General features: G+C 46.0%; 1 protein-coding gene across 5 annotated transcripts in view; it reads right to left on the reverse strand.

The window, feature by feature from the left end:
• The window catches only part of acacb (acetyl-CoA carboxylase beta), a 222,313-nt gene that overhangs the window by 34,488 nt on the left and 160,982 nt on the right, over nt 1–26,843 (reverse strand). For all 5 annotated transcript variants that reach the window (XR_011935459.1, XM_072478628.1, XM_072478459.1 and 2 more), the window contains 10 exons: nt 26,549–26,656; nt 23,796–23,852; nt 23,626–23,667; nt 18,503–18,718; nt 14,153–14,308; nt 12,655–12,858; nt 10,293–10,448; nt 9,017–9,139; nt 8,135–8,404; nt 981–1,078 (listed from right to left, as the gene is read on the reverse strand). Coding sequence is in view for 4 of the 5 variants with exons in the window: in XM_072478628.1 (XP_072334729.1) it covers nt 981–1,078; nt 8,135–8,404; nt 9,017–9,139; nt 10,293–10,448; nt 12,655–12,858; nt 14,153–14,308; nt 18,503–18,718; nt 23,626–23,667; nt 23,796–23,852; nt 26,549–26,656 (1,430 nt within the window). In the remaining variant the exon portion in view is untranslated. The remainder of the gene's footprint in view (nt 1–980; nt 1,079–8,134; nt 8,405–9,016; nt 9,140–10,292; nt 10,449–12,654; nt 12,859–14,152; nt 14,309–18,502; nt 18,719–23,625; nt 23,668–23,795; nt 23,853–26,548; nt 26,657–26,843) is intronic.

Below are 26,843 nucleotides of genomic sequence, written 5' to 3' on the forward strand. Positions count from 1 at the left end.
CACAGAAAGATAGAGGGAACGGAAAAGAAGTAGATAACAGCAGCAACCCAGGGGGGAGGGGGGGGGGGTAATGGGGGGGGGAGGAGTTGGACGGTCTCTCAGGGATGTTATTGTACATGTATAGGTATTTGGTATATATAGAACATATAGAACAATACAGCGCAGTACAGGCCCTTCGGCCCACGATGTTGCACCGAAACAAAAGCCATCTAACCTACACTATGCCATTATCATCCATATGTTTATCCAATAAACTTTTAAATGCCCTCAATGTTGGCGAGTTCACTACTGTAGCAGGTAGGGCATTCCACGGCCTCACTACTCTTTGCGTAAAGAACCTACCTCTGACCTCTGTCCTATATCTATTACCCCTCAGTTTAAAGTTATGTCCCCTCATGCCAGCCATTTCTACCCGCGGGAGAAGGCTTTCACTGTCCACCCTATCCAACCCCGATCATTTTGTATGCCTCTATTAAATCTCCTCTTAACCTTCTTCTCTCCAACGAAAACAACCTCAAGTCCATCAGCCTTTCCTCATAAGATTTTCCCTCCATACCAGGCAACATCCTGGTAAATCTCCTCTGCACCGGCTCCAAAGCCTCCACGTCCTTCCTATAATGCGGTGACCAGAACTGTACGCAATACTCCAAATGCGGCCGTACCAGAGTTCTGTACAGCTGCAACATGACCTCCCGACTCCTGGACTGTAATTTTGGAGAGTATCTATTTTGGACAAGGCAGTTGTCATTTAGTTTTGTTTTTCTTTTGTTTTTGTTTATATATTATTTATTTATTTGTTTAAAACTGGCCACGGCTATTTATATTGCTTTATTGTTGTGTAAAAGAAACACTACGTATTGTTATGTTTGGCCAAAAAACTCGAATAAAATATATTTTTTTAAAAAAACAATGCTAACCACTGTGGTACCTTGATGCCCTTTAATTTTAGATATTCAAATTCTGCTGCATATAATACCCACCTGTACTCTCCATCCTCCTCCACATGTTCACAATGCACTGAATTAAAGGGGCTAATTCTGGTGTAGTCCTGAGGTGTCAAATATAAGTACCTGAAGCCCTGATAAATAAATGCATATTAAAAAAAAATTAACAATCCAAATGGCATATTTAGATTTCAATACTATAAGAATTGAAGCCACTGATAACCTACAATGAAATTATCTTCTTAAGCAGTTGAAGATCATTCTAATTATCAACATGCTCCAAGTGATGTAATTCACATTTTAAGGATAACATTTGATTTCATTTAATTAGAGAGGAATTACTGTACTGGAGTATTATCTGGGTCACTTCTGAAATGGTGAAAGCTTCCCTTTGTTATCAAGTGTGTGTGCCGTCAGAGCTATGGTATTACTCAACCTTTTAGTGAAACTTCTTTCACTTACATGGGACTAATAAAATCTAGCTGGGATGGCTCCTGTTTTTGGATAGATAATCCATCTTACAAAAGTTACGTACTCCAGAGAATTCACAGACAGAGCGATCTCCTGGACTACAGCAGATAGCACTTTCCGCGTCAGGGACCCGGGTTCAAATCCAGCCTTGGGTGACTCTGTGTGGAGTTTGCAGATTCTCCCAGTGTCTTTGTGAGTTTCCTCCGGTAGCTCTGGTTTCCTCCCACAGTCCAAAGATGTGCAGGGTAGGTGGATTGGCCATGATAAAATTGTCCCTTAGTGTCCAGGGATGTACAGGTTAGGTGGGGTTACGGGGATAGGGTGCTCTTTCAGAGGATCACTGCAGATCAGATGGGCCAAGTGGCCTCCTTCTGCACAGTGATATATGATGGGTCAGGTAGGTATCTTCCAGGATGGTGTTCCCCAAATTGGCCTGGATTTCTATGTGTGTCTCTCCCAGGAGATCACGTACAAGCATATGAATTAGGAGCAGGAGTAGGCAATTTGGTCTTCGAGCCGGCTCGGCCATTCATAGAATTTATTCATAGAATTTACAGTGCAGAAGGAGGCCATTCGGCCCATCGAGTCTGCACCGGCTCTTGGAAAGAGCACCCTACCCAACCACACACCTCCACCCTATCCCCATAACCCAGTAACCCCACCCAACACCAAGGGCAATTTTGGACATTAAGGGCAATTTGTCATGGCCAATCCACCTAACCTGCACACCTTTGGACTGTGGGTGGAAACCGGAGCACCCGGAGGAAACCCACGCAGACACGGGGAGGACGTGCAGACTCCACACAGACATTGTGGCTGATTTGATTGTGGCTGATTTGATTGTGGCCTCAACTCTACATTCAGCCTGCTTCCACATGCTTTTTAAATGGGGTGGGGAGTGATTATATATTGTGATGTACAAGGTATTGCAATTGCGTGCAACAGGCAGGATGAACCAGACTTCTTTACCTGTCTGTCATTTTTGATAGCTAATATCAACAATTTCTGTTGATACAGAAAATAACTAAAACCATATTGGGATTGAGGTGTGCTCTGCAAGATGCCCCATTAATTATCTATTAATTCATGGAATGTGCTGGGCCATTTCAGAGCGCAGGAAGAAGCAACCACATTGCTGTGGCTCTGAAGTCATATGTAGGCCAGGCTGGATAAGGATGGCAAATTTCCCTCCCTGAAGGTCATCATGAACTAGATGGGTTTTTATGACGATTTGGTGATTTCATGATAATTATGGAAAGTGACTGTTTAATCCAATTTTCTTTTGAGTAATTGAAATTAAATAGTCCAGCTGCTATTGTGGAATTCTAATTCATGTCTTTAGATCCTTAATCCAGGCTTATGGGGCAGCACAGTGGTACAGTGACTGGCACTGCTGCATCACAGCACTTAGGACCCAGGTTCGATCTCAGCCCCAAGTCACTCCATGTGGAGTTTGCACATTCTTCCCATGTCTATGTGGATATCACCCCCACCCAAAGATGTGCAGGCTAGTTGGATTGGACATGATAAATTGTCCCTTAGTGGGGAAAAAAAATTGGGAATTCTAAATTTAAAAAAAAAAGTTAATCCAGGCTTATGGAATGACTAGTCCACTAACATAACCACAATGTACCATTCACCACTGACGGGGCACATTTATGAACATAAGAAATAGGAACAGCAGTAGACCATTCAACCACTCTAGCCTGCCCTATTCAATTTGATCATGACTGATGTTCTACCTCAACTCCACTTTCCTGCCTGCTGCCCATATCTCTTACTTCCCTGAGAAATCTCTGCTGATATGAATTACCTGATATAAAAGTTTCTCAGTCTTATTAGCTCCTTGGTTACCCTCTATTTTTGGTATGTCATTTTTGTCTTCTCCTGTAAAGACGGACGCAAAATATTTCTTCAACATCTCTGCCATTTCCAGATGATGATCATTTCTATATTTTCCTCTCTGGGTCCAATGTTTGCTTCAGCTACTTGCCTCCCTTTTACAAACTCGTAAAAATTCTTACAGTCAGCTTTATTTTCCAGCTAGTTTACTTATATTCTATTTTTTCCATTGTTATCCACTTTTTATACATAGATACATAGAAGATAGGAGCAGGAGGAGGCTGTTTGGCCCTTCGAGCCTGCTCCGCCATTCATCACGATCATGGCTGATCATCCAATTCAATAGCCTAATCCTGCTTTCTCCCAATAGCCTTTGATCCCATTCTCCCAAAGTGCTATATCCAGCCACCTCTTGAATATATTCAAAGTTTTAGCATCAACTACTTCCTGTGGTAATAAATTTCACAGGCTCACCACTCTTTGTTTGAAGAAATGTCTCCTTATCTCTGTCCAAAATAGTTTACCCTGAATCCTCAGGCTGTGACCCCTGGTTCTGGACACACCCATCATTGGTAACATCTTCCCTGCATCTACTCTGTCTCGTCCTGTTAGAATTTTAATAAGTCTCTATGAGATCCCCCCTCATTCTCCTGAACTCCAGCGAGAACAATCCCAACCTAGTCAATCTCTCCTCATATGACAGTCCCGCCATCCCTGGAATCAGTCTGGTAAATCCTCGCTGCACTCCCTCGAGAGCAAGAACATCCTTCCTCAGAGAAGGAGACCAAAACTGCACACAATACTCCAAGTGTGGCCTCACCAAGGCCCTATACAATTGCAGCAACACATCCCTGCTTCTATACTTGAAACCTCTTGCAATGAAGGCCAACATACCATTAGCCTTCTTTACCACCTGCTGCACCTACATGCTTACCTTCAGCGAATGGTGCACAAGGACACCCAGGTCCCACTGCACACTCCCCTCTCCCAAATTACAACCATTCTGGTAGTAATCTGCCTTCCTGTTTTTGCTTCCAAAATGAATAACCTCACACTTATCCAAATTATACTGAGTCTGCCATTGGTTTGCCCACTCGCCCAACCTGTCCAGATTTTGCTGTAAGATCCCTGCATCCTCGTCATAATTCACACTCCCACCTAATTTGGTATCATCTGCAAACTTTGAGATGTTACATTTTGTTCCCTCATCCCAATCATTAAGGGGCTGGTTTAGCACACTGGGCTAAATTGCTGGCTTTTAAAAGCAGACCAAGGCAAGCCAGCAGCACGGTTCAATTCCTGTACCAGCCTCCCTGAATAGGCGCCGGAATGTGGCGACTAGGGGCTTTTCACAGTAACTTCATTGAAGCCTACTTGTGACAATAAGCGATTTTCATTTTCAATATATATTGTGAATAGCTGGGGTCCCAGCACCGATCCCTGTGGTACCCCACTGGTTACTGCCTGCCAATTTGAAAAGGACCCATTAATCCCTACTCTTTGTTTCCTCTCTGCCAACTAGTTTTCTATCTACCTCAATACATTTCCCCCAATCCCATGCGCTTTAATTTTGCACAATAATCTCTTATGTGGGACTTTGTCAAACGCCTTCTGAAAGTCCAAATATACCACATCGACTGGCTTCCCCTTGTCGACTGTACTGGTTACCTCTTCAAGAAATCCAACTGATTTGTCAAGCATGATTTTCCCTTCATAAATCCATGCTGACTCTGACTGATCCTGTCACTGCTTTCTAAATGTTCTGCTATAAAGTCCTTGATAATGGATTCAAGCATTTTCCCCACCACCATTGTTAGGCTTACTGGTCTATAATTCCCTGCTTTCTCTCTATCTCCCTTTTTGAATATCGGAGTGACGTGAGCTACCCTCCAATCTGCAGGGACTGTTCCAGAGTCTATAGAATCCCGGAAGATGACCACCAATGCATCCACTATTTCCAGAGCCACCTCCTGAAGCACTCTGGGATGCAGATTCTCAGGCCCTGGGGATTTATCCGCCCTCAATCCCATTAGTTTTCCCAGCACCATTTCTCTACTAATGTTGATCTCCCTCAGTTCTTCCCTTTCACTAAACCTTTCATTCTCCAACATTTCTGGGATCTGATTTGTGTCCTCATTTGTGAAGACAGAACCAAAGTATGTATTCAATTGCTCAGCCATTTCTTTGTCCCTTATTATGCATTCCCCTGTTTCTGTCTGTAGTGGGCCTACATTTCTCTTTACCAATCTCTTTCGCTTCATATATCTGTAGAAACTCTTAGTGTCAGTCTTTATGTTCCCTGCAAGCTTCCTTTCGCACTGTACTTTCCCCTTCTTAATCAATCCCTTCGTCCTTCTTTGCTGAATTCTAAACTGCTCCCAATCCTCAGACCTAATGGGCGCGATTTTCTGCTCCCGCGCCAGTTGGGAGAATCGCCTGGGTCGGCAAATATTCCCGCGACGCCGGTCCGACGCCCTCCCGTGATTCTCCCAAGCAGCGATAACGGCCCCGTCGAGTTCCGCGCGGCGCAAGCCGGAGAATCGCCTGAGACATCCAAAATGGCGATTCTCCGGCACCCCTGCTATTCTCAGGCCTGGATGGGCCGAGCGGCCAGCCCAAAACGGCGGGTTCCCCCCGGCGCCGTCCACACCTGGTTGCTGCCGGCGGGAACAGCGTGGGAATGCTGGGGGGGCGGCCTGCGGGGCGGGAGGGGGGGAGAAGAGGGGGTAACCTGCACCGGGGGGGGGGCCTGAAATGGGGTGTGGCCCACGATCGGTGCCCACCAATCGTTGGGCCATCCTCTCTGAAGGAGGACCTCCTTTTTTCCGCAGCCCCGCAAGATCCGTCTGACATCTTCTTGCGGGGCGGATTCGGAGAGGACGGCAACCACGCATGGGTCAGATCAGGTAGATAGTCATGCGGTCAAGGGGTAGTCAGAGAGTTTTCGGGTAGTTGGGTCAGGTCAGGGTCAGGAGGTAGTTAGAGGGGTGATGAGGGAGCCATGAGGATTGTGGAGTTACCCAGGTTTTAATTTGTCCAACATTTCCTGTGTAGCTATCCAGGCAAGTACCATGGATTTCTCCCAAGTCTCCAACGTCGGGGACAGATCAGAGTTGGAGGGCGCGATTCTCTGCTCCCGCGCCATTTCAGAGAATCGCCTGGGCCGCCAAAATTTCCTGCGACACCGGTCCGACGCCCTCCTGTGATTCACGGAAGCGGCCAGATCAGCACAATTGCGTTTTGCGCAGTGCGGTTCAGGGAATCGCCCGAGACAGCCAAAATGGCGATTCACCGGTACCCCCGCGATTCTTAGTGCCGGGTGCGCCGAGCGGCCTGCCCAAAACGGCGGGTTCCCCCCGGAGCCGTCCACACCTGGTCGCTGACAGCGGGAACAACGCGGGAACGCTGGGGGGGCGGCCTGCGGGGGGGGGGGGGGGGGGGATCCTGCACCGTGGGGGGCCTCAAATGGGGTCTGGCCCGCGATCGGTGCCCACCGATCGTCGGGCCGGCCTCTCTGAAGGCAGACCTCCTTTCTTCCGCAGCCCCACAAGATCCGTCTGACATCTTCTTGCGGGGCGGACTCGGGGAGGACAGCAACCACGCCTGTGCGGGTGATGCCAGTTATGCGGTGCCGGCCGCGTCATGTGTGCGGCGTCGCCTTTACGCGGCGCCAAGGCCTGGCGCGCGTAAATGACCCGGCGCCGCTCCTAGCCCATTATCGGGCCCTGAATCGGTTGGGATAGGGGCCGTTTTGCGCCGTCATGAACCTCGGCTGCGTTCACGACGGCACGAGCACTCTGCCTCCATTTCGGAGAATCCCACCCAATATTTTTCTTGGTCAATCTGTATGCTTCTTCCCTGTATCAGATCTATTTCTAATTTCCTTTGTAAGCCATGGATTGGCCCTTTTACCCCCTTTGCTTTTGTGCCAGACAGGAATGAACAGTTGCTGTAGTTCCTCCATACATTCCTTGAATGTTTGCCATGGTCCTTTATGGTCCTTTGCTGGTTTCTAAAACACTCCCAGTCCTCAGGCTTACTACTACTATTCTTTGCAGGATTATAAGTCTCTCCTTTTAATCAAATATGATCCTTAACTTTCCCTAGTAAGTCACAGTTGGATCTTCATAGTGAGTTTTTGTTTTTCAATGTATTTTTGTCGAGCATTTTGATTTGTTTCTTCAAATGTTTCCCACTGTTATTCATCACTACACCTTTTAGTCTATTTACCTAATCACTATCTTGTTCCCATATGTAGGTAGTTGGTTTTGGAAGTTTAAGATTCTTAAATAGTGACACATGAATTCAAACCCCTCCTTCCCATACCACTCTGATCCACGTGTTTAATTCTTCCTTTTTGACCCTATGCCAATTGACAGCTGGCTCAGATAACTTACCAAAGATTACCTTTGAAGTTCTGCATTTAATTTAAACCCTAATTCTTCAACTCTCTAATCAGAACATAATTCCCTTATATTGTTGGTTCCCACAAGGACCACAGCTGAATCCTTCCATCCCACACCAGGTTTGTCTTTAATCCTGGTACTGGGCAGTCAACACCACGTTTGAACACCCAGTCACCGCTGCAGAGTAAATATAGCTGCCCTATGACTAAATTGTTCCCCATCATTACCACATCCCTTTTTACTCCCTCAACGTGAATGACCTCCTGTACCATGGTGCAATGGACAATTTGCCCACACACCCTGTCATCCTTTTACCCATCCACACAGTAGCAAGTACCTCATACCTTTTGGTCAAAGTCAAGGGTCTCCATGACTTGGGGAAAAATTAGGGACCCATACCTACTCAATGAAGAGACAGTGAATTGGAATTGAGCAACTAGCAGGGTAGAGGGAAATGGAAAAAGGAATTACCTTGTATGGATCATCAGGATCTTCCCAGGCCACCTGGAACATGCTCCTGATCTCTTCAGCAAGCCCAATCCTGGCACCGCTGTTCGCTGCTATGTAGATTCTTGGAATGCCTTCCGCTCTGGCTAATTGAGATGCTCGCAGGAATAGTAAATCCTCCTCAGGGCCAAATGAACCAATCTTATAAGTGAGGTCATTACAAATGACAATAATGTCACGTCCTTCAGGATATTCCAGAGTTTTTAAGTTCATTTTCCAGGCCACCATTCCTACCTGAGGGCAAGACCAAAAGAAGCATATTCAATAGTAGTAGACAACATGGAAGTGACTTCCCGGAATATAGTATATAAATCTAACAGTAACACTTTTTGAAGAGAACAAGAATTGTTGAAGAACTCTATTATTGAAAGCATGGCAAACTGAACCCGACGTTTTTCCAGGAGAGATTCTGAGCACATTTTTGGAGATAAATGCATCTACGCATTTCACCTCAACTATGTCAAGTGGTAACAAGTTCCACATTTGAAACATTCCTTGTGCAAGAAAGTTTCTCCTGAATTTCCTATTGAATTTATTAGTATCTTGCATTTATGGTCCCGTAATTCTGTCGCAAAAAAAAAAAATTAGGTCCACAGATGCGTGCACACACACCTCACCATTGGATGTCAATACACATGCTGATACAAATTATTACTTTCATTCAATGTGATAAGGAAGGTCCTATAAGTTGCCATTTTGAGATTTGGCACATGACGTTTAGAACACCTAGCCACTACTTTTATAAATGGACCTCTTTTTGTTTCCTACTGTTTTCAATTTTAATGGCCTTGTGCATTATGGTCTTCACCTAGGTTTCTCAATAAAACACAATTTAAATGTTCATACCTCATTACCTCCTGGAATCCTGTTCATTTGAACTAGCTGACCCTGAGAGTCTAGCACAAGCTCTGTGCACAGGAATGGTTCCTGAGGATACTCCACATTAGATCCCCACAACTTAAAAAGAGCCTGGGCCACAGAAGGAAAAGAAATGATTCAAGTTTTTAGTTTACGTCTTCTATCAGATTTGTTGTGATGCAGAAGCAAAAAATTAGAATCAAGTTAAATAATCCTCCGATAAAGGTTCAGTAAGTGTGTCAGTGTTGTTCATTAAACGCACTGCATATCATATTAAAATTACCAATGAGAATTCTTCAAACATCTTAATGGCTAATCACAATGTGGTATGGCATTGAATTACACAGACCGAGAAGTTCTTTCATCTGTGCTGAACTAGCTTCGCTCAGCTTAGGGAACTCAACAGTACCCAGTAGCTTGGAAAGGGTGGAATCATTTCCATTTCTCATTCCCAACACAAGTGCAGGTCAGTGGCTGGGAACTTTTCCATCAGTAACTCACCTCTTGACTTCCTAACGCCATCTCCAAGGCGCAAGTCAGGAGTGTGATGGAATACTCTCTGCTTGTTTGGATGAGTGCAGCTCCAACAACACTCAAGAAGCTCAACACCATCCAGGACAAAGCAGCCCTCTTGATTCAGTTCATCCACACAAGTTCTACATTTAGAATCCTAGCATCATGAAGCAGAATCTAATTCTTAAGAGAATGCATTACTTCAAATCATGTGGTGACTTTCTACTAGTGGTAAAATAGGTAAGTTAATAAGCACAGGTGCACCTCATTACCTTAATAATAATAATCTTTTATTGTCACAAGTATGAAGTTACTGTGAAAAGCCCCTAGTCGCCACATGCCGGCGCCTGTTTGGAGAAGCTGGTATGGGAATTGAACCTGCGCTGCTGGCCTTATTCTGCATCACAAGGCAGCTGTCTAGCCCACTGAGCTAAACCAGCCCTTTTTATCTTACGCTTAGTCAGAATAACATGGCTCAAAAGTAAATGTGTGGAAAGATGCTTTTTTCAACGCGACGCATTCTCCACTTTGTAGTCTGATTATTTATTCAAAAGATTGTCACACTTGGCCAGGTAGGTGTGCATCAATGTTGGGTGAAGACAGGTGAGAATAGGTTGTGTCTCGCAAATATAAAGCCTGCTGATAACCACAAGATATCTGATAGCACCCATTTTCTGTGGAACTGCTGCTCAAAAATGATTCAACACCTGTATGAGAAGAGAAAATGGAAGATGAAAAAAACCAGTCTTACCTGTTGAAACATTTCAGGAAAGTCATATACATAGGTTGTTCCCAAAGACTGTGCTTGGAACCGCTTTGCCTGTAGTAAGTCTTTGGTGACATAAGGAGTGTTCAGCAACATTCCATGGAGAGGTCCCTGCTTTTCTCCATACGATATGAACATGATCTAAATACAGGTACCAAGGCAAATTTCAAGTGTTACTATTTCTCAAAAGGAAATTAATCAGAATTAGTATATAATCCAGGGACCAAAGTGTCCCAGGAAGTCAAGTGGAATGTAAATGGTTATACATGAGGTTCAAAGGAGCTAATCTCTGTAAAACTAATGGGGGGCAGGGGTGGGTGGGTGGGGGGGGGGGGGGGGGGGGGGGGATAAAAAGCTGGTAGCAAACAATTGATGTAAATAGACAACTTAAGTTATTATAACTTTAACCTGACCATAACTTTAATGGAACTCGGCGTTAAGCAAGCAACTTTCCTGTGCTGCTCTATCTCTGTTTTCTGTTGACATCTATTATGGCTTTTACATATACCAGGATTGCCTCCCACCCAGCTTCCTGTTCAAGGACTTGATTCATTTTTCTGAGTTTGGCTATTGTCAATTCATTTGTTTTGAAGATATCACCTTCTACACTAGAGCTTCGGTTTACTCAGCCAAAGAATCCTCTCTACTATGTTCGGCAATATCTTCAATTAGGTTCATTTCATCTGCCATGTCTACCCTCACCCATTCCCCCTCTCACAAGCACAACAGGGTTCCCACCTTCCACCCACCAGACTGGGCATTCAACAGAACTTCTATCATTTCCACCATCTCCAACATGATCCCACCTTCAAACACACCTTTCATTCTGTTTTCTGAAGGGAAGGTTTCCTCCATGATACCCTGATTCTCTCTTCCAACAAACCTACCAGCTTCTCTTTCCATTAACACCTGCCAAGGTACGTGCCTATTCATCCCCTCCAACATCACTATCTACGACCTCAATTTACATACTGTTCCTGCAGCTTTGTGATACTGTATTTACTGCTGCAGTGCCATCTCTGCAGTGCACACGAACCTGCCTCCCATCCATTGACTCCATCTACACCTCCCGCTGCCTGGGGAAAGCGGGCAGTATAATGAAAGATCCCTCCCAACCGGCTTACTCACTCTTCCAACTTCTTCCATCGGGCAGGAGATACAGAAGTCTGAGAACACACACGAACAGACTCAAAAACAGCTTCTTCCCCACTGTCACCAGACTCCTAAATGACCCTCTTATGGACTGACCTCATTAACACTACACCCTGTATGCTTCATCCGATGCCAGTGCTTATGTAGTTACATTGTATATGTTGTGTTGCCCTATTATGTATTTTCTTTTATTCCCTTTTCTTCTCATGTACTTGATGATCTGTTGAGCTGCTCGCAGAAAAATACTTTTCACTGTACCTCGGTACACGTGACAATAAACAAATCCAATCCAATCCAATCCAATCTCCTCTCTCGAAGGTAGGCCAAAAACATATTAGACAATACTTTGTTCAACATCACTTCTATGTCTCCAAGTGTAATCCTGAGACCCCTGTCAATTGTCGTCACTTCCATTTCCCTCCTCTCTCTCTCTGTTTTTCACCTTCTACTTTTCAAATGAAGGTGAACGCCAAGTTCCAAGAGCAGCAACTTTCTTACTACGAGGCACTTTGCAGCCCCTCCACTTCAACGGTGATTTTTATACTTCCATTTCAACCTGCCTCAGCTCTAACCTCCTTCATCTATTCAAACATTCCCTGCATCTCCTCAATGGTTTTAATTGCTTCTGTTTTCTATTGTCTCATGCCAATGTTACTTTTGCCATGTAACCATTGACCGGTTTCACCTTTTACGTGAAATGAAGATTCCTCCCATTTCCCTTGTTCTTTCTAAATGCTGCGGTTCTGTAATATCCTGTCATCTGATGAAAGGTTGAAAGGTTCATGCCTTAAATATTTCCTCTATTCTTCCTACAGAGGTTGCCAGACCTACAGAGTGCTGACTGAAACTTTCAGCTTTTGTTTCAGATTTATCACATCTGAGTTTCTGGTTTTTCTGTTAAGTTTCATCCCCACCTTTCAATAGGAAAATGGAGTTTTAGAATGCGTTCACATTTTCTAGATCCAAGTCTCTCCCGGTCAGGATTCAACAGGATGGGGCTGGTTTAGCACAGGGCTAAATCGCTGGCTTTGAAAGCAGACCAAGGCAGGCCAACAGCACGGTTCAATTCCCGTACCAGCCTCCCCGAACAGGTGTTGGAATGTGGCGACTAGGGGCTTTTCACAGTAACTTCATTTGAAGCCTACTTGTGACAATAAGTGATTTTCATTCATTTTTCTTTTCAACAAGCATGTACCTGCCCAGTTCTGATATTTTTCACCTCCTTGTACAGGCTCATAACCAAGTAATATCCAGATTCATTGGTGAGGAGCAAACGGATTGGGATAGCCTTTCCTGTGGGGGTTAGACGGATATTTATTTTGAGCTCTGCTTGCAGGACCCTGAGTTTCCACAGCCTGCTCCCATACCTCATCACCATGTCATGGACAGACTTCTCGATCTGAAAATCAACATTGAAAAATATATAACGTCAAGAAAAGGCACAGATTATTTTTTTTAGTTGGGGGGAAGAAGAGTCACGCATCTCTATCGCTCAAACATCAGCACTTGCAAGGGAAACAATGATGTGCTTTTAACGATTTAGTAAATACTTTTGAATCAATACTTTGTTGGGCAGCACGGTAGCACAAGTGGATAGCACTGTGGTTTCACAGCACCAGGGCCCCTGGTTCGACTCCCCGCTGGGTCACTGTCTGTGTGGAGTCTGCACGTTCTCGCCATGTCTGCGTGGGTTTCCTCCGGGTGTTCTGGTTTCCTTCCAAAGACGTGCAGGTTAGGTGGATTGGCCATGATAAATTGCCCTTAGTGTCCAAAAAGGTTAGATGGGGTTATTGGGTTATGGGGATAGGGTTGAAGTGGGAGCTTAAATGGGTCGGTGCAGACTCGATGGGCTGAATGGCCTCCTTCTGCACTGTATGTTCTATGGTCTATGAATCAGGTTGGCCATGTTCAAGAAAGAAGAAGCAGGTACTGTGTTCGCAACAGCTCTCAACTCTAAAATAAAAAGCAGAACAATCAGTGGCCTCACAGGAATGATGACCCCAATCAGCTTGTGTTGTGATGTGCCTTTCCTTAGGGACGTGAACATGAATTATGCCCCTCAACTGACAAATTAGACGCACAAGATTTGAGCGACGACGCAACTCTGGTAACTTACACAAATCAAGTTCATGATAGGCGTGAGCCCTTTATGCAAGCTCTGAATTTTGATGTGAATTTTGATGAGAGCAGAGGTCATCTAACAAGGCAGATCAATGAACTTAGTCCCAGGAGCAGGATTAGACCCAGCGATATAAATCTGCAATGGACAGTTGACATTCCAACTGGAAACCATAGCAAAAGATAGCCAATTCGGGCAGTCTGTCATAATAAAATTAACACCGATCTTCTGTCACTAGAGTACCAGTGCTTCATGCAAAATGTGTAGTATTGCACTATTAACCTCCTCAAATTAAAAGGGAAAGCAAACACTGGAAGAAGGTACAATGATTTTGAAGTAGTTACTTTGATATATGTTCTAAGCAACTCTTCCGCAGGTCCATAGGAGTTTTCCATTTGATACACAATGGCATGCAGCAGCGATGTGGATCATAGAAATTCTCACTATTAAGTCTGAACTAAAATAGTTGCTTGCTGAAGCCATTTTTCTTTGGTTTTAAGTGACAGAAAATTAAAGCGAGAGCAATGACCAGACTAACATTGTTGAGCTTACAAGAAATCTGAACTTTCCAAACCTTGGATGGGTCCATTATCACAGTGGGCACAAAGTTGAGGAAGATATGGTTGCAGTCAGTGTGTATAGTCTGTTTGTTAAAAGCCACCTCCAGTTCATCCATGGCCTCAAGCAGCAGTCGCTCTCCCTCATTTTGTAGATATTCAAAAGAGGCTTCCTACAAAGTGTAGAGCACACGTGATTGAAATCGCAACAAATTGAGATCTGGAATAAATGTGTTTAACTTTGTTGTAATGTTTTTTAGGACCAGAATCTTATTTTTAACCTCAATTCCCAACCTTCTCGCACTATCCCCAACTCCTATGGTTCCCATAGTATCCAAACATCTAGTGACTTGGTCTTGAATATACTCTATAACTGAACACCCTCACATCTCTGGTATACATCATTCCTAAGGTCCAGAATCCTGAATTGAGAAATTTCTCCTCATCTCAGTCATAAATGGCCAACCCCTTATTCTGAGATTGTGACCCTGGGCGGGATTCTCCGACCCACCGCCGGGTCGGAGAATCGCCGGGGGCTGGCGTGAATCCCGCCCCCGCCAGTTGCCAAATTCTCCAGCACCGGAGATTCGGCGGGGGCGGGAATCGCGCCGCGCCGGTTGGCGGCCCCTCCCCCCCCCCCCCCGCGATTCTCCAGCCCGGATGGACCGAAGTCCCGCTGCTAGAATGCCTGTCCCGCCGGCGTGGATTAAACCACCTCTCTTACCGGCGGGACAAGGCGGTGCGGGCGGGCTCCGGGGTCCTGGGGGGGCGTGGTGGCCTGGCCCGCGATCAGGGGCCACCGATCCGTGGGCGGGCCTGTGCCGTGGCGGCAGTCTTTTCCTTCCGCCTTCGCCACGGTTTCCACCATGGCGGAGACGGAAGAGACTCCCTCCACAGCGCATGCGTGGGGATGCCGTGAGCGGCCGCTAACGCTCCCGCGCATGCGCCGCCCGGCAATGTCATTTCCACGCCAGCTGGCGGGGCACCAAAGGCCTTTTCCGCCAGCTGGCGGGGCGGAAATCAGTCCGGCGTGGGCCTAGCCCCTCAAGGTTAGGGCTCGGCCCCCCAAGATGCGGAGGATTCCGCACCTTTGGGGCGGCGCGATGCCCGAATGATTTGCGCCGTTTTTGGCGCCGGTTGCCAGACATCGCGCCGATACCAGAGAATTTCGCTCCCTGTTTCTAGGCTTTCCAGCCAAGGAAAAATTCTCCCAGCATCTACCTTGCTCTGTCTCTCAATAATTTTATATCTTTCAATCAGGCTAGCTCTCGTTCTTTAAAACACCAGGGGATTTAGGCCTAGATTATTCAATCTCTCCTCAGAGGACAATTCCCTCATTCCAGATTCCAGCCTTGGATTATAATGGACGCTGCTATTTCATAACCATTGAGGATATTGTATTTTACATTGCCATTATTCTTCAACTACTTTACCCCTCAAAAACATTTTGTGAACACATAATAGGGAATAAAGAAAAATAAATAATTCCAGTGTCTTACAATACAATATTTTATTGGTTCTCCAGTTCTAATGCCATGGGTGGAATTTTATGGTCCCTCCAGCCAGTGTGATTTTCCGATCCCCCCGAAGTCAGTGGACTTTTGAATGGGTCACTGCATTTTACAGCCCAACTCTCTACCACAATGGGACATAACGTTACCCTGTATAATTTTTCACATTTTCTTAATTACCTACGCATCAAACTCTACGCATCAAACAGTGTTGCTATGTTACCTGGGAATGGGATTGGAGATTATAAAGTTAAATATTGAGGGAAATGATAAGATACTCTGGAGGACATCATAGTCCATGTGATGGGCAATGTTAGCAACAGTCCAAGTGTTACTATCCCAGTTGATGCATTAACTGGACAGGAAGATCCCAGAATGGAACTCTGTCTCAAAATACCCCAACTCTTTTTTTAAAATAATTTTTATTCAAATCAGGGCATACATAACAACATATAGACAATCATTCAATAACAAAGTACAATCCCCTAATTTGACACTTTTTCCCTTATTCTCCCCTAAACCCCCCTCATCCCCCTTCTCTCCTCCCCCCCCCCCCCCCCCCCCCCCACCCCGAATGTCCCCCAACCCCCTGGCAACAAGCAGAGTGGAGGAACAGACAACAGGACCGCTAATTAAACAACAAGAAAAAACATTTACTAAACATGAAAAGATTGGATTATGATACAAAATGCCTTTACTCCCCCCACAGCATTACAACTACACACAGGTTTTAGTACTAGCATGGACTACAAAGTACATCTTAATCTACAATGGTCTTATTAAGTCCCTTTTAAGCAGACAAGGTGACTGTGGGCAAACACAATCTCCACTCTGAACCCCAAGTGAGTGTTTGCAGATGACTCCTCAGAATCTTCTCAGATGATTGTCACACGAGGGTTTCCAAACTCCACTCCCAAAAACATATTTCAAAATCTTCTCTCATAATTATGCTTTCCCTTAGCGGTTTGCATTCCAAATTCCAAACCAGGTTTTTCAAATTACACTGTAAACAAAGCTCCTGCTCCACTTTCAACAGTGAATCCAGCCCAGGATTTTACACCAACCCCTTTAGGATTTATTTCTCTTAACCGCTTTTATACAAACTCCGAGATCCAGCCACCGATTTCCATGCTCCACCTCACGTTCCACCAGCTGTAGTAAAATCTCACACACTTGAAAATCACTTCATAGAACATAGAACATAGAAAAATACAGCACAGAACAGGCCTTTCGGCCCACGATGTTGTGCCAAACTTTTGTCCTTGATTAAGAACAAATCAATCTACACCCCAGCATTCTACCGTAATCCATGTACCTATCCAATAGCCGCTTGAAGGTCCCTAATGTTTCCGACTCAACTACTTCCACAGGTAGTGCATTCCATGCCCCCACTACACTCTGGGTAAAAACCCTACCTCTGACATCCCCCCTATATCTTCCACCATTCACCTTAAATGTATGTCCCCTTGTAATGGTTTATTCCACCCGAGGAAAAAGTCTCTGAAAGTCTACTCTATCCTGATCATCTTATAAACCTCTATCAAGTTGCCCCTCATCCTTCTCCGTTCTAATGAGAAAAGACCTAGCACCCTCAACCTTTCCTCGGAAGACTTATTCACTTCAGGTATCTTCCTGGTGTCTCAGTCTTCTCAGCTGTCTTTACTAAACAGGCCTTTAGTACCTTTAAACTCAGACTTCTTGGAAGCCTCTCTAGTTTCCTTAACTAGCTGCTCTTCAGAACTCTGCACTTGCTTCCTTAACCATTACTCCATGATAGGGTTTTCCTTCTGGCAAAGCTTAGACAAATGTTCCTTCTCTAACCTTCTAAATCAACTGCTTTTAGCAGAGCTGTGAGAGCTGCCTTCTCTCTCATTACCTATCTCCAATTACAATCGAATTAGTTAAACTAAAACTTAAAAGCTTTTCTACCTTACAAGGCCCCAGTTGCTGAGCAACACACACACACACATACTATATTTTATTTATTCTTCACGCCATAGCCCTCTCTAATCACAATAGAAACAAAATGGGAACAACCAACCTCCACACATACCCCACCTTTGTCCAGGGTGAATCTAACTATAGGTTTTACCGTTCCAAGGACAGAAATATTAAATTAAACACACTTAATACTATACCTGATTTCTAATGTTTACCAGTACAAATCTAATTCCCTTAAAACTACCTTATTTTTCCTAACACAAGGCCATAAACAATGAATGGTTTAATATTCTTAGTTGTTCTGAATGCATTTGGAAATTTGAGAGTGCATGAACAAAACTTTTTTTCAGGGGATTAAATAGATGAGGTAGAGCTCATGATAGGGTATATTTTAAGACCATAAGACTTAGGACATAGGTGCAGAAGTCATCCATTCAACCCTCGAGTCTGCTCTGCCATTCAATGAGATAAATAAATAACTAATCTTTATTGTCACAAGTAGGCTTACATCAACACTGCAATGAAGTTACTGTGAAAAGCCCCTAGTCGCCACATTCCGGCGCCTGTTCGGGTACACAGAGCGAGAATTCTGAATCCTCAGCTGGTATGGGAATCCGTGACTGATCATGACTGATCTGGTATGATAATCTTTAACTCCCCATATTCCCTCCTTATCCCCATAACACTTGATTCCCTTGCTAGTAAAAAAAGACTTTCCACCTGGTCTTTGGGAACAGCAAGCCAGATGGGTCAATTAGCCTTTTCTTGCTCAAGCCTTCTTATGTTGCAATCACTTTCTTTCATCCCAAATTCTGGCTGTATTGAACGCAGTTTTTGGTGTGGCATGTTCATCCTGCTAGTTTTTGCATGTCTTTAGTTAAAATCAAAAGGTTGCAAATGCTCCAGGTGACTCACCTTAGTGATGAGGTCAGGATGTCGTACTATTGCTCGGACAAAGAACCTGTAGTCAGTAACCTCTGCTCCCTTCTTCACCTTGGCAGCACCTAGGTACAGGTGCATTTTGTGATTACCACAGGGAACAGCAGTGAGGTCAAAGTTTCGCATTCGGTTGAGTTCCAGCTGAAATGCCAGTGCTGGATCCAAATGTCGATAAATATGATCCTCTGCAAACTGGATAATGAGATTTTAAAACAAAAAAAACATATACTTCTAAGAATAAATGAAATTACTTTTTCCCTCCTCTCTCTTCAAATTACAAGTGCATGCAACATTATAGTTCTTCCAAGGTAAATGTCCTTCCACTGGATCACAGAAGTGTCAGTTCCTCAGATGCAAGATCGGGTCTGGGATTCCCCGACCCTGCACCGGGTCGAAGAATCCCCGGGGGACGCGAGAATCGCGCCTCGCCACCCCGATGGCGGCTTGCCGATTCTCCAGCGCTGATTCTCGGGCGCCCGCGGGAGTGCCCACCGGGTTCGGCCGGGTACCACCGGCGTGGGTCATGTATGGTCGCACATGGCGGGACCTGGAAGTTGTGTCTGTGGGGGCTGTCCTGATTTGGGGGGGGGGGGGGTGGATGCGATCGCGGGGGGCTCTCCACGGTGGCCGGGTCCCCAATTGGGGCCTACCGATCGGCGGGCGGGCTGGTTTCGTGGGGGCCTATGTTCCTCCACGCCGGCCCCTATAGGACTCCGCCATATTGCCCGGGGGCCAGCGCGGAGATGCGAACCCACGCGCATGTGCGAACCCGTGCCGGTCATAACGCGCCGGCTAGAGTAGCGGAGACCACTCCGGCGCCGACCTAGCCCCCTAGGAAGGGGAGCATGCCTGATAATCGAGGACCGTTGACACCGGAGTGGTTCACGCCGGCGTCAGAACTTGGCCGCAGGGTTGAAGAATCCCGGTCAGGATATTTAACCATGTTGAGTGGGTATAAATCATACAACCCGATTGTCATATGGCATCTGCAAATGCACATTTCGCGGCAGGAGGGTGGGCCTAGGTGGGGTGCTCTTTCGGAGGGTCAGTGCAGACTCAAGAGGACAAATGGCCTCCTTCTGCATTGTTGGGATTCTCTGTTCAATGTCTCTGATTTAACTAGAAAAGAGATACATGGGTAAAATTCTATGACGGGCTTTGGGACTCCGATATGGGGCTCCTGAGTTCGCATTTGCTGGGAGCCACTTACTGGAGGCGACCTCCCTAATTGGTTGCCTCTGGGCCTTTGATCCAATGAAGGATGGCAGGATGCTGCTGGCCCCGGAGGGCTGACAGCTCTCTATTCTTGGCACTCCCACTTAGAATGGTGATGAGGAAAATCTCTGTGCACATGAAGCGAAACAGGTCAAAATGCATTGGAAGCCAACCATACAAGTTTTCTGCCTCCCCTCCCAAAACAAAATAGTTTATCCATGAAAACAATGGATGGGATTTTCCGTTCCTTCCCGTTGAGGGCGACCCCCTGCAACTGGTTCCCCAGCGGCGGGACGGGCGAGCCAAAGAAAACGGCAAAGAACGTGCCGTCAGCCAATGGCGAAGGTGTTTCCACTGCCAGAAAGCACACTGGGACTGAAAACCCCAGCCAATATTGTTTTACTGCTTAATAGTATGGCATTCCGAAGTGAGTAGCTCTGGTGGTCTCTGCTCTTATCAATGTTTGGGGGCAGACAGACCGTCATTTACTGAGACCAAACAAGGGTCAGAAAACAGGAACTGGAGATCTGCAGCTGTAGCTACACAGAGAATCATAGCATTTACAGTGCAGAAGGAGGCTATTCGGCCCATCGAGTGCATTGGCCCTTGGAAAGGGCATTCTACCTAAGTCCACATCTCCACCTATCCTCGTAACCCAGTAACACCACACAACCTTAGGGATTGAGTTTCTGAGCCATGAGGTCATGTTGCAGCTGTACAAAACTCTGGTGCGGCCGCATTTGGAGTATTGCGTGCAATTCTGGTCGCCGCATTATAGGAAGGATGTGGAAGCATTGGAAAGGGTGCAGAGGAGATTTACCAGAATGTTGCCTGGTATGGAGGGAAGATCTTATGAGGAAAGGCTGAGGGACTTGAGGCTGTTTTCGTTAGAGAGAAGGTTAAGAGGTGACTTAATTGAGGCATACAAGATGATCAGCGGATTGGATAGGGTGGACAGTGAGAGCCTTTTTCCTCGGATGTTGCACGATGTTGCACGAGGGGACATAGCTTTAAATTGAGGGGAGATAGATATAGGACAGATGTCAGAGGTAGGTTCTTTACTTAGAGAGTAGTAAGGGCGTGGAATGCCCTGCCTGCAACAGTAGTGGACTCGCCAACATTAAGGGCATTTAAATGGTCATTGGATAGACATATGGATGATAAGGGAATAGTGTAGATGGGCTTTAGAGTGGTTTCACAGGTCGGCGCAACATCGAGGGCCGAAGGGCATGTACTGCACTGTAATGTTCTATGTTCTATGTTCTAACCCACTAGCAACACATGGTAAAACCTGTGATGGAACTTGTTTTTTCCTGAGACTGAAATATCCCTGTCTTTCCTGATGGTGGGATGTTCCTTTCCCGCCAATGACGACCCCTGCAGCGCAGTCCCTGGTGACGGAGTGTGTGGGACACACAAAACCCCTGTGGACACTAGCGGGACTTTAAGATCCTGCCACAAGCCAATGTTGGGCTGTCTCCACTGCCCAGAAATACGCCATGGGGGGCGGGGGCTGGAAAATCCCACCCTACGTCCCTGACTATATGGCGGAAAACACTGTCATTGCCGTCGTTGGCTTCAATCCCACTTTCCCCACCCCGTCATCGACCTTTGCTGGTATTGGAGAAACTCCTGGCCAATGATTTTGAAATGGTCATTCAACTGGTTGAAAATAAATTTTCATTTAAAGACATTGAGTTGGTCAGGTAGCAAGTTTCTAGACAGAGGCAGAATGAAAACCTTTTAATAAAATGTTGAATATTTTAGTAAGTATGAAGAACCATATTAAAACAGGTACAATAGATTATGGGCAGGATTCTCCGATCCCCTGACGGGTCGGAGAATCCCCGGGGGGCGGCGCGAATCCTGCCCCGCCGCCCCAGCGCCGGCTGCCATATTCACCAGCGCCGTTTTTCAGGCGGGGGTGGGATTCACGCCACGCCAGTCGGGGGCCGTTAGCAGCAGCCCCCCGGCAATTCTCCGGGCCCTGATGGGCCGAGCGGTCGTCCGTTTTTGGCCACTCCCGCCGGCGTGAAATGGACATGGTCCCACACGGCGGGACTTAGCAGTATGTCGACGGGGGCAGTCCTCGGGGGGGGGGGGGGGGGGGGGGCCGCGGGGGGTTCCGACCCTGGGGGAGCTCCCACGGTGGCCTTGCCCACGATCGGGGCCCACCGATCTGCGGGCGGGCCTGTTCCGTGGGGGCACTTCTTCCTTCCGCGCCGACCCCTGTAGGGCTCCGCCATGGCCGGCGCGGAGAAGAGAAACCCTGCGCATGTGCCATAATACACCGGCTGGTCTGCGCATACGCAAGATCACGCCGGCCCTTTGGCGCATGCGTGAACGCACTCCGTCCCTTCGCCGCCGGCTGGAGCAGCGCCAACCCCTCCAGCGTCCACCTAGCCCCCGAGATAGGTGAGAATTCCTCACCTTGGGGACCCGTTGAGACCGGAATTGTTGGCGCCGGTGTTCTCGCCGGCGTGATGACTTAGTCCGCGGAAGAGTGAATCCCGGCCTATATTTATTAAAATTGTTTTAAGGTTTTACTTTTGGAACATTATAGAAATTAAGCAAATTTTGATATAACTTAATTACTGTAATTTATTAACTCTCGACATCCAGTTTACAGTGCAAAAACTTACAAAACAGCAGGTAAGGAAATTCCCTGGATTTGTGACAGGGTTCAAAATTTCAAATTAATGATACAGGACAATATCCAAAAAAGACCCCTCAAAATGTTAAATAATACTCAAGATCTTTAAGACATTCACAGACTTAACAATTATTGCAGAGATCTATCAGTTCTCGACTACTCTTTTCCCCCGAATTAAAATGTTTGTTCACTGAATTAAAAATGAGAACAGTACACTCTTTGGTCAGATATTTGGTGCTCTTTCCAAAGGCCGGTGCAGACTCGATTGACCGAATGGCCTCCTTCTGCACTGTAAATGCTATATATATATCACAGGTTAAAATTCTCTTCAACCTAGCCAAAAAGAATCTTTAACCCCCCGCCAACCCCAGAAGTTCTTCCTAAGACAGGGTAACATTTCCACTTCCCTTATTTCCCATCATTCTGGTCTCTTAGTTGGTACTGAAAATCAGCAGCTGGGTCCAAAGCTGGGTCCCAGAAATAATAGGACACCCTTGGCATGCAGTGGTAAACTTGGGGCAGAATCTTACGTTCCACGCTGGCGGATTCTGAGGTGTGTGTGGGGGCGGGGGCCTAAAATTGCATGGGCAGGATTCCCTCTAGGATCCCCCCCCCCCCCCCCCAACCCCCCTCCACCCCCCACCAACCCAGACACAATTTCCCTGTGGGGAAACCCACCCTTTCTCCTATTAAAGGCCCTTAGGTGGCCACTTTAAGGCCATTTAAGGGCTTTTTCCCATCCAGCCTCAATTTTTAGACTGGTGGACACGGGCCAGAGCAAGATGGGAAACCGAAAAAGAAACAATTCTCCATTGGTGGGAAAGCCCCTTCAGATTTAGGGCACCCTCCCCTCTGGGACCTGGAGCTCCAGTCCCCCCTCCACCCCCCCACCCCCCCACCCCCCTCTCCCCCCCAGCATACTCCCAATGCAGCGATTGGTCCCTTCGAAGCCCCCAGGGCACCCACTACCTTCCTGGGCCAGGGACCCCTTGGGCACGCGATAAAAAACAGTCCTGGGTCTTAGTTCCAGGCAGAACACTGCAGTACCTCGTCTGGCCACTGTAGTGTTGTGTCTGGGCAGATTGGAGTGCTCTTTACAGCTCCCCACAGGTGCTCACCTTGCAAATTCCGCCCTTGGAGTTTACCTTATGCTCGAAAAGGCATACTACTATAACTCAAAAAAGAGGCAATAATTATCACTCTTGTATCTGTGATAAATGGTTTTATGTACCTCAGCACCTGCCCTGAAGGTGAAGTATTTGGGGAATTCTCGCTGTGAAAAAAAGAGATTGAGAAGAAAATTTAAAATTCAGTGAGCGCATTGTGGATATTTAAAATTGAAGTAAATCATCTTTGATGTAAAAGTCTTCAGGACTAATGAACAAATTTTGGAAAGCTCACCTTCTGCCCAACTAGAAAGGTGAAACGTCTGATTCCATAGTCAAAGAGAAGTGCTTTCTGTAAACGCAAGGAAAAGGAAGAGCTGAAGACTCTGATGACTTTTTTGCAGCAAAATCAAGGAAGCTAATATTTTCAGGAGTCGCCTGCCATAGACACTATCATTTAAAAAAAAATTTAGTGTACCCAATACATTTTTTCCAATTAAGGGGCAACTTAGCGTGGCTAATCCACCTACCCTGCACATCTTTGGGTTTGGGGGTGAAACCCACGCAAACACGGGGAGAATGTGCAAACTCCACATGGACAGTGACCCAGGGCCGGGATCGAACCTGAGATCTCGGCGCCGTGAGGCAGCAGTGTTAACCTCTGCACCACCGTGCTGCCCTGCCCGAGAAACTATCATATTGGTTATTTGGTTGAGTTACTATGTAAAATTTTCATTGAGCTTGGGTTAAATTCTCATGAAAATTGATGCAAAAATTAGGAGAGATATATGCCAAGGTCAACGTTAATTCAGGGAAGGCGGTGGCATAGTAAGTAGTATTGTTTTTGGACTAGTAATCCAGAGACCCAAGATAATGGTCTGGGGACCGGGGTTTGAATCCTGGAATTAAAAAAATATGGGTTGGGGTAAAGGTAGACGTTTAGGTATATACAGGTCTGAAATTTTGCCAGGAAGGAGGTACAGAGCTTTCCGATGGCGCTGGCTCCCACACCATTGGAAGAGATATTGACGACAGAGGGGATGGAGAAGTGGATGGTGTCGGAGATTTATGGGGTGATTCTGGGGGAAGATAAGGTATCGCAAGAGAGGATTACGGCAAAGTGGGAGGAAGAGTTGGGGGAGGATAATGTGGAGGAGTCATGGTGTGAGGTGCATGCGTCTACTTCGTGTGTGAGGTTGGGACTGATACAGTTGAAGGTGGTGTATAGGGTGCATCTCACAAGGGCAAGGATGAGCCGACTTTTTGAGGGGATGGAGGATGTTTGTGAGTGGTGTGGGGCCCCCCCACTAATCACGTTCATATGTTTTGGTCCTGTCCAAAACTGGAGAGGTATTGGAGTGAGGTCTTTCAGGTAATCTCAAAGGTGGTGCACGTGAGACTCGAACCGGGTCCCCTAGAAGCCATATTCGGGGTGTCAGATCAGCTGGGGTTGGAAGCGGGTGCAGAGGCAGATGTCTTATCTTTCGCCTCGCTGATTGCCCGAAGGCGGATTCTGTTGGGGTGGAGGTCGGCTTCTCCACCCTGTGCCTCGGTGTGACAGGGGGACCTGCTGGAGTTCTGAACGCTCGAGAAAGTAAAGTTCGAGTTGAGGGGGCGGATGGAAGGGTTCCACAACTCATGGGCCTTGTTCATCATGCATTTTCATGAATTGGATGACATTGAACATTGTGGGGGGGTTGGAATGTATAAGTTATTGATAATTCTTTTTCATTGGTGTTTTGTATTCAAAATGTTGGGAGCTGTTTGAGGGAGGGTGGGATAAGCGGAGAGTTGGGGATTACCATTGTATTTGTTGTTATTGTTGATTATCTGTTGTTGTAAATTTTGATGAAAATGTGAAAAAGGAGGAGAATAAAAATATTTATTAAAATAAAATATCTGGAAATAAAAGTCTTATGATGACCGTGAAACCATTGTCGATTGTCGTAAAACCAATCTGGTTAACTAATATCCTTACCTGGTCTGGCCTACATGTGACCCCAAACCCACAGCAATGTGGTTGACTCTTAACTGCCCCCACAAGGGCAATTAGGGATGGGCAATAAATGCTGGCACAGCCTGCGACACCAACATCCCATGAACAAGTTTAAAAAAAATAGTAAGTTCTCCAATGGATAGTAAAAGTATTAGCCAATTCAAAATGCAATTGATGTGGAGATGGAAAAGTTAGGGCACATGAAGAATGAATGTAAATCACACATTTTCATTTTTCTAAGGTAAAAATGAACCTATTTTGAGCACAGTACGTCTTCGAATCAATTGTGATGAACTGCAACAAAACTATCATTTCCATGAGACAGGACTCCTAACTATTTTGCAAAAGAAAAACTTGCATTTATCTAGCACCTTTCACCTTAAATCATTTTGCAGGCAATTAAGCACTTTAAAAAAAATGTAGTCACTGTTGCAATGTAAGAAACACGGCAGCCAATTTGCACACAGCAAACTTGCACAAACAGCAACATGACCGTAGAACAGTGGTTAGCACTGTTGCTTCACAGCGCCAGGGTCCCAGGTTCGATTCCCGGCTTGGGTCACAGTCTGTGTGGAGACTGCACGTTTTCCCCATGTCTTTGTGGGTTTCCTCCGGGTGCTCAGGTTTCCTCCCACAAGTCCCGAAATACGTGCTTTCAGTGATTTGGACATTCTGAATTCTCCCTCTGTGTACCCGAACAGGTGCCAGAATGAGGCGACTAGGGGATTTTCACAGTAACTTCATTGCAGTGTTAATGTAAGCCTACTCGTGACACTAATAAAGATTATTATTATAACCAATTATCCACTTTTGTGATATTGGTTGCAGGATCAAATATTGGTAAGGATACCTCCCCTTGCTCTTCTTCAAAATAGTGTTATGGGATTGTTTACATCTACCCGAGGGGACAGATTAACATCTCGTCCAAAAGGCAACACCCCTCAGTACAGGGGCTCAATTCCTGGAATGAGATTTGACTCAAATGTGAGAACGCTACCAAATGAGCCGCAGCCTTTCATGGGGCAAATCTAAAAGGCAGGTTTTATAGAGACCTTTGATTGGCAGAATCTGCTGAAGATCGGCACCAGTTCATCATCCTGCTCACAATCGACTTCTTTGAGGGCAACATTCAGAATATGGATAGGTTCCTCCTTAAAGCTCTGTTCAAACAAATAACATTTTGAAAAGGCTTTTATTTATAATTAACAATGGACTTTCAGGGTCTATAAGATAAGCAGTAACAATCACTCAGATGTGTCTACTGAAAATCTGTGACCAGAATTTTACAACCCGTTGCATCTATAAAATGAGGCGAGCCGTTCAAAAGCCCATTGATTTTGGCGGGAC

Source organism: Scyliorhinus torazame, chromosome 1, assembly GCF_047496885.1.
Source record: "Scyliorhinus torazame isolate Kashiwa2021f chromosome 1, sScyTor2.1, whole genome shotgun sequence".
NCBI lineage: Eukaryota > Metazoa > Chordata > Chondrichthyes > Carcharhiniformes > Scyliorhinidae > Scyliorhinus > Scyliorhinus torazame.